Genomic DNA, 8,210 nt, shown 5'->3' with positions numbered 1-8,210 from the left:
GCTGCCGGGTGAGGGGGGGGTTGTGAGTGTGTGTGTGTGTGAGGGGTGTGTGTGTGTGGACTTAAGGATGCTCTCTAGGAGCGGTGCATCGCTCTTCTGCCTGTAGTCATCTTCATCTGGACTCGTTGAGGCATCAGCTTGCCCTCTGTTGAAGTGAGATGTGACGTGACCTTCAGCAAAGAAGGAGTTGAGTGTGGAAGAAAACGTGTAGCTCTTTCACCTGATGGGCTGAAGATGTGGAGCGTTAAGGCAGCCTGTGGCAAGGCTCCCCCTCAGCAGGGCTGTCACACAGAGCAGCACGCTGTCACCTGCTCCCCTGACACACGAGGCAATCAGTCTTATGGCCAGTGTGTGCTTTCAGCCCAGGTCTGAGTGGGTGACACGGACATCTCCTTTTTGTGTTTTGTGTCCATGTAGGTTACACAGAACCGTAGAGGTTGGAGAGGACCTCTGGAGATCGTCCAGTCCAACCCCCTATTAAAACAGGTTCCCTACAGGGTTGTACAAGGAATTGTCCAGGCAGGTCTTGGATGTCTCTAAAGGAGACTCCGCAACCTCTCTGGGCAGCCTGTTCCAGTGCTCTGTCATCCTCACAGAGGGTTTGTCACGGTCTCTATGTTCTGATTGTGTTAACAATAGAGATAACGACGCTTTCAGTCCTCATACTTTCAGCAGAAGGTGCTGGAAAAAGGCCACGGGGAAAGAGAAGTGTTTCCCTTGCAGCAGCTTCTCCCCTGGAGAGAAATGATGTGCTGATGGTGAGTTTTAACTTGGGGAGACCTGCAGAAGTGTTGATGTACAGAGCTTGTAGCTTTCCCCACTACACCGCCAACTTGGATGCTCTGTTGGTTGGTTTGTCCACACAGAGGTCTGCATTGTTATCTTTGTTGGCAAGTTGTGCTAAATGAAGTTGTGGACTTCTTTGATGGTATATGAGAAACACCTTACTTTGCAGTGTAGATGTTGCATGCTGCCTGGAAAAACCACTTTGCTTGCACATGGGTTATCTCTTTGAATGTGCTGAGTGCCGTCTACTCATAGGGTGTATTGTTTGTGATGGGTAGAACCTGTTAAGTAGGTCTTGTTGGGTGGTATGCATTAATAATTGTCTTAGAATTAGTGGAACCATTTTGTTGGTGATTGTTGTTGTCTTTTTTTTTTCTTTTATGGCTGGCACTCAGTGGCAACCTCGTGCATGGAAGGACTTTTTCTTCAACTGTGGCTCTTCCTGGAGTGCTTGCCAATCCATTTGTGTGGCACTGCTGTGAATTGTTCAGAAGGTGATGAGCACTGCAGAAAAGTACAGGTGAAAACAAACACGGTGCTACTTTACAATGAAGAGCCACCTGATTTCTGTGAGGGAATAAATTGTGGTAATAGCGTTACAGCATTTCTCATCCATTACCAGATGTGGACTGTGCATTCAGTGGTCATCTGCCTATCTTACTTCAGCTCACTGTCGGTTCTTGGGTGTTCTTAAAAACACTTTTCAATGTCATCCCTTCTGGTACATTACTGATCTGAGCAGCGGACTGACAAGGAGTTGTAACAGTATCTGAGAAGAGGAAAAAAATGGTTTTTTTATGCTAACATTTTTTCTCTGTGTTCATTTTTTAGCAAAAGTACAAAAATCCAGAGCTTTTTTGAAGGACTGCTTGGTGTGAAACATCTTCTAATCCATTGACAGAAGTATGCTGCTTTTCATTAAAGATAGTAAGTTAGAGGCCTCTAGCTATAATGTTCTGATTTGCATGGTGCAGTGTTCTGTGTGATAGCTTTCCCTGCTCCCTTTCAAGGGAGGTTCAGATTGGTTACTGGAAAGCACTTGTCCTCAGAAGGAGTGGTGAGGCAGTGGCAAAGGCTGCCCAGGGATGTGGTGAAGTCGCTTTCACTGGTGGTGTTCAAGCAATATGTAGTTGTGGCACTGAGGGACGTGGTTAGTGGGCATGGTAGGGATGGGTGGGTAGTTGGACTAGGTGATCTTTGAGGTCTTTTCCTATCATAATGCTTCTGTGATTCTACTTTCAATGCAATTCTTCCATCTTAATTTAACCTTGGTCAGGTATATTACTTGGTGTTCAAACATGCAGGTAATCCGATCTAGCAAAAGTCTAGGATACCTAAAAGTTAGCCAATGAGGCTGGCTGCCTTAGTGATGAAACAGGACGAACTCTTGGCTTAGGATGGAAGTTTTATGTTGAGAGTAGCCTCCAAGTCCTATATATTCTTCCATCACTGGGCTCTACCACTAGGAATCCTAGTCCATCTTCTATTCTTAGACAAAATTTAAGAGGAAGTTGACTAAATATTTGTTCCTTGCCCTCCCATCTTATTCCTTTTCTTTATTTTTTTTTTATAGCGACTTTTATTTGGAGAAGCCTCACCCAGAAATGGGGCACCTGCATTCTGTTCCTTCCTTATATGAGAACAGGCCAACTTGCACATCCGCCTTCCGTGAGAATCTGTTAGTGCTGTCTGTTTTTAAGCTTAATTATCATGCATAAAATGTATAAATGCATTTGTGCATTTTACAGAGTGGAAATGAGCTTAGGCTTTGTCTTTTCTGGATTGTTAACTTTAATTTCTTGGCTAAATAGAGTTGGTCTGTTTTGCATTCTTACTTGGAATTGATACTCTTGCAAGGGAGGAAGTAAAAGCTTGGATCCTTCTGGGAGAGTAAAGCACAAAACAGCACTAGATGGATAACTAATCTTATTCAAACTGTGACCCTTCTGCTACAGAGAATCGGTACAGTTGAGTTGTGTTAGGGATCACTCCTCTTTGTGTATGGCCAGTGTACTCTGAGAATGTTTGCAAAGTAAGACCCCATAGAGCCTGGAGGAAAGGTAAATGGGCGATAAAGCAGCTCTGTTAGCTTAACTTTTAGACAGCTGTAGATTTGTGCTTTTATGCTTAGAGTACTCTGAGGCTCAGCAAGGTGCTGCTTGAACTGTAGTAGCAGCTGCTGACTTGAGATGATGCTACTTCAGGCATAACTGATCATAGCATTGGAGTCAGACACCTCATGTTTTTCAGAACTCCGGTGTAGTTTTGAACATCTCAACTGTTCATCTTTTTCCACTGACAAAAGATGGGATTTTATCCTCTTTTGGTGGAGAAAGAGTTGAGCTGAGGTAGGACAGACGGTTCTATGAATTCTGGCTGGAATTGTCCAGTGATGCAGCTTTTAACTGAGGTATGCCATGGAAATACGGCACAGCTGTATCTTGTGGTTTATAGATCTCTAATGCAACTTGTAAGACTGGAGGATGCCAGAAGTGGATGTGCTATCTGCACGTGTTCTTCTGAATAGTGAGTAGAAGCTCACATATTCCTGCTGAACTACACCGGTTAGCTAAGGCACTTCATGTGGCTTTCTTCTCTTCTAGGTGCAAGCTGTTACAAGTACAGGTGTCTGTAGGGTGAATGTGCTAACTGATAAACTGATGGTGACCTTTGGCCAGATAGCAAAAGGTGGATACAATACATATAAGGCCATAAATACTAATGGATTCCATATGGTCAGGATGCAAAAGGCCTTCTGTTGGCAAGGGCTAGAATTTAGTCACTATGCAGAATATAAGTTAATTTCTGCACATTCTGCATTTAGTAATGGGGCTAAGGTGAAATCGGTGCTGTTCTATCGCTTGTTCTGCTGATAAGAGACCTTTGACATGCTGCCAGTGGTGGTGCACACTCTCGTTGCTGCGCTGAGATTTCCTTATCTCCTTCTCACACTACAGCAATGGGGTAAACTACACTTCACTGTTCTGATAATGTTGGTTCTAGATTGAGGCAACTACTGTGTTTGGACGGATAAAACTTCTGAAGTGTCACACAAGTATTGGTTGGATGGTAAGCTGCTTCTGAGTAATGCATTGCACCTTTTTCTTCATTTAAGGAAAAAATATTTTTGTTGAAACATGAGCCTGCTAGATGTGTTAAAATTATTTTTAACAAAATTAAAATGTGACCTGAAAAATTTTTCCACAATGCGAAGTGGATTTGGTAGACTTTTTGGACTTTGGTACTTAAAAGAATTACTCTCTAAAAATTTTTATTTTATTTTATTTCTTTTAAATCAAACACTGACAATTTACTACTAAATATGCTGATCTTCACCTCCTGTCTTCTCTTGTTAGGGGGAAGCTGAAGTGCTACTAAAGCTGTGCTTGTTGACAGCTTTGTTTTCTATGCACTGTGACTAAGTATCTTCTAAAGATGCACTTAAATAACTCTGGAAGGTCTGATTGCACTGCAATCAGTCTGATTGTCTTTCTGTACACTGATGCTTGTAAGAGTGGATGTTTAATTTCTTGGAGAAATACCAAGACACAGTCTGGCTGAGTCCAACTACTGTGTTATATGTTGAAGTTCCATTTTTGCCCTCTGTCACTGGATTATGAGCCTTGAGTAGTATCTATCTCTTCTGGCACCGTGCTGCTTTACTTGGAGGGATGATAAGATTGTTTGTAGACCGACAGGAAAGTTGTTTAACTTCTAAAGCTTGGTTTTAAATGAAGCAATACGCTAGAACTCATATGCCAATACATGACCAGATGCTTTTGTTAATTATAGACAATTTAGTTGTTTGTCTTGTAAATGAGAGCTCTTTTGTACAGTTTCTGACACTTCTTTCAAAACTTGGATTTTGGTTGAAAGTTTTTGGGATCGCTATCGTAAGTGTAAATATAACTGAAGTTAGCATGCATGCATAAGTGCAAGAATATTTTCTTTGTTTTACTTAATGTAGAGAGAAGATAGTACTAGAAGGACAGAGGCAGAACCTGGAAGTTTAATCAAGCTGCCTACCAGATCCATATACATATGCATGCTATACAGGTGTTAGTAGTTCATGATTTGTGAAAGACTAACTATACTGGGAGGGAAAAGGATCACTGAGAAGGCAGGCTTTACAGTTGTGAATTGAGGTAAGACTTAACATCTGACTATGCACTAAACAGGACAGACTCTGTGGGGCAAACAGCCAGTGATATGAGTGAGAATCATTGCTTCCTTAGTTCAGTAGAAGAGTGGCCATGAAACTCTTTCACATGCAGTGGCTCAAGCAACGCTGTTTCTTGAAGAGTTTTAGAGCAGAGTGTTACAGGACAACTTAATGTTTCGTTAAGTGTTTTGATCCAATGGAACTCTTTGTCGTTTGGCAGTGTGTATGTGCCTGGAAGGCAAGTGTAGAGATGTTGTAGCATGCTCTTCAGAGAGAAGACAATCCTTTGCCAGGTGAAGGATAGAATCTGAAGGATTGCTTTTCTGTATAGGAATAGACTAGGTTTCACTGGAACTGCATGGGCTGCAGGTAAGGCTTCGTGTAAGCTGTGCTGCCTTTCCATTGAGACATACATGGTCTTGGCTGAAAGTAGGTTGCTCTCTATTTTAGTGGCTGTCTCTGAATAGCCAAGCGTTGTTCTGAGTGAGAATCTCAGATCTATTGAACATCCTTTTCTTGGTTTGAGGTTGCAGAGATGGAGGACTGGAGGCTCAAACTGAAATATAAGAAACGTAATTGGAAATTGAGGAGAGGCCTGTGTGTATACTTCTAAACGTTGAGAGGGAGTTCCAGTCTTGAAGTAGATGGTCGAGAGAGGTAGTGGAGTGTTATTCACAGAGGTACTCAAAACCAAGCTGGAATTGGCCCTGAGCAACATGCTCTAGTTCTTCCTGGTCCGTGCTTGCTCTGTGGAGTCCAGCTGTATACCATTACCTGCAATGATAAGCAGTGCAGTTAATAGGGCATTTGAGAACAGGTGAGGCTAGAAGATGCTTATTGCACAAGGTATGGCTGGTAAAGGATTAGGTCATATCTATTTTGGTGTACAAGTTAACTTCTCTTTTTCCCTCCATCTTTGCACATCTTTGCTTAGCGTTTATGGCTGCCAGTGTAGTTTGTTCTGGGGCTTCTTACTGGAGAGGGAAGTTCTGGTAAAGCAGCACAGCTCCTGATGTTGACTCAAGGATCAGCACAATCTGATTCCTTGTATTTGAACAGGATATGCACAGGATGTGGACTGAGAAACATTGTTAACAGTAAGTAGACTAAGTGTCACTGTATACAGTGATGTACCTGATGTGAAAGTAGATAAAATACTAAATATGTACTAGGAAATTTAGAATTTAGTATGTAAGAACAGTGCTGTGATACAGAAAAAATAGAGACTTAGTACCCAGTCTGTGTTTTCTGATTTCTGCCAGCAGTATTTCTTGTAAAAGTTTCTGGTGCTGTGAATAACTTTCTTAGTTTTGTTGTTGGTTTTATTTTTTTAAATGAAGACTGGTAGCCATCAGAAAAGTTACTTGCCTTGGGTGTGGAATGCTGTTAATCTTTTGGGTTTTGAAGAGAGTTTCCTAGTCCATAGCTTGCACTGCTGCACTTGAACACACTTGAAATAATAGAAAAATGAATTGCTATGGAAAAATCTGACTACTAAATGTAAACACGCCATATTTCTGTATTTCACAAGACTGTAGCATTGAAGCATCCTTTTCTCTACATACCTACAGCCTACTCAAACTGAAGAGAGCACTCTTCTACCTTCTTCCTGTGATTTTATGTTCTCCCACTAAGCTTTGGTCTTGTTGCTCATCTGGTTGTCTCTTTCCCATCCATTTGGCGGTTGATTTCTCTGCATAAGAGAGTCAATTTCTTAGAAAATAGCTGTGCAGGTGGACAAGGAAAATGGAGTACTTAAGCCTGCTTGATGATCTATGTGTAGAACACATTAAAGGTTACCATCCTGATTCCTATAATTCAAGGAAGTCATGGAAGTTTTTCAGTGCAGTTATGATAATGGTATTAATCCTAGCATTATTTCCTGTGGCTCACATGTTATTTCTTTGAAGAATGCTAGATGGTCTTACCTTGTAGCTACGCATGCTTTTATTTGTTCTTCGATATGGTATTAGGTGGTGAGGCAAGAATACTTTCTCTCTCAACAATTCCTAACAACTTCATCCCAGCCTCTTCAGGCTTTTGAGTCTAGGCTTCAGTCCTGATTAAGTATCTATTCTTACAAATTTGTCAGTTCTGCTACTCTTCCTATAATGTTGCAACTTATTTGAGGAGGTATATTTCTCTTGAACCAGCTGATGAACAATGACATGAGAGCAAGTCAACATTATGGAAGGTGTCTGATTTTTCTCTCAAGGATTTGTACTCTCATCTAAGTCTCTTCTTGCTACTTTGGTTGCTTTTTAGCCAAATGAGTAAAGTGAAAGACTTTTCTTTGTTTTTCTCACCTACTTTTATATGAATTCACTGAAGGTGTTTTCCTTTTTTTTTTTTTCCAGGACCTTAGTTAAGGAATTCCTTTGGGTTCCATATGTACACAAGTTGGGGGGTGCAGTTATATACAAAATGTTTGACTTAGCAAGGCTATAGGATAGTGAGGTGAAAGCGTGGAGTTCTCTCATTTTTGCTTTCTAACTGTTATCAGAAAGCTTCTGCAGGTCTTTGTTTCTAGGATGCGAACAGTTTTTCTCAATCTAAGTCAATAATGAGGTTTTAAAGTCTGGTGACTTGATGGTAAGCTGTTTTGTCTTGTCACCTATCCCTTTTACTTGTGTCATTAAGCAGGGTGAGAATAAGCAGAATTAAGCTTCCTCATATGGAATGTAAATATTGCAGCACTTTTTGTTTATTCACAAACACACAGTAGACGTCAGTCAGGCAATCTTTCTTCAAGTATTTTTTTTCTTGTGGGAAATGAGTTTTGCTTTGCAACTCATATGTCATCTCACAGCGAGCTTTCTCAGGATGTGTTCATTGACTTTATGATCTAGCTGAAGCTGGTTCAGTGACAGGTTCCATTGAGTAGCATTTGACATCTACTGGGAGTAGAGTTCATTGCATTGAAAAAAAGCACAGCTGTTATCATGCAGACAAATCAGTCTGTTAAAAATTGATACATTGTGATACCCTTGTATTGATGCTTAGTCAAAGCCAACAGGTAAGTCAGTTACAAAAAGGTACTTGCCTTGGGTGGGGGATGCTATAGATCTTTGGGTTTGGAAGGAGCCTCCTAAGACAGCTTGCACTACAATTAGTGTGCTTGAACACATTTGAAATAATTGGAAGCAGAGATAGTTGCTCTGGGGAAAAAATCTGACTGTTAAGTAGTGAGATATAGTCACTTTCTGTGAGTTCTCTGGTTTTCACTGTCATCTGACCTATTTATTGCTGCTTGGAAACTTTT

At 41.1% G+C, this 8,210-nt stretch overlaps 1 protein-coding gene across 1 annotated transcript in view; it reads left to right on the top strand.

The window, feature by feature from the left end:
* Positions 1–1,176: 1,176 nt before the first annotated feature.
* GMDS (GDP-mannose 4,6-dehydratase) overlaps positions 1,177–8,210 on the top strand; it is a 393,916-nt gene continuing 386,882 nt past the window's right edge. The window contains exon 1 of the mRNA XM_010708463.3: positions 1,177–1,306. Coding sequence (XP_010706765.2) covers positions 1,196–1,306 — 111 coding nt within the window. The 5' untranslated portion in view covers positions 1,177–1,195. The remainder of the gene's footprint in view (positions 1,307–8,210) is intronic.

Source organism: Meleagris gallopavo, chromosome 3 (genome assembly GCF_000146605.3).
Source record: "Meleagris gallopavo isolate NT-WF06-2002-E0010 breed Aviagen turkey brand Nicholas breeding stock chromosome 3, Turkey_5.1, whole genome shotgun sequence".
NCBI classification, from domain to species: Eukaryota; Metazoa; Chordata; class Aves; order Galliformes; family Phasianidae; genus Meleagris; species Meleagris gallopavo.
The sequence above is the reverse complement of the archived record's forward strand: the minus strand, read 5'-3'. Positions and strand labels throughout refer to the sequence as shown.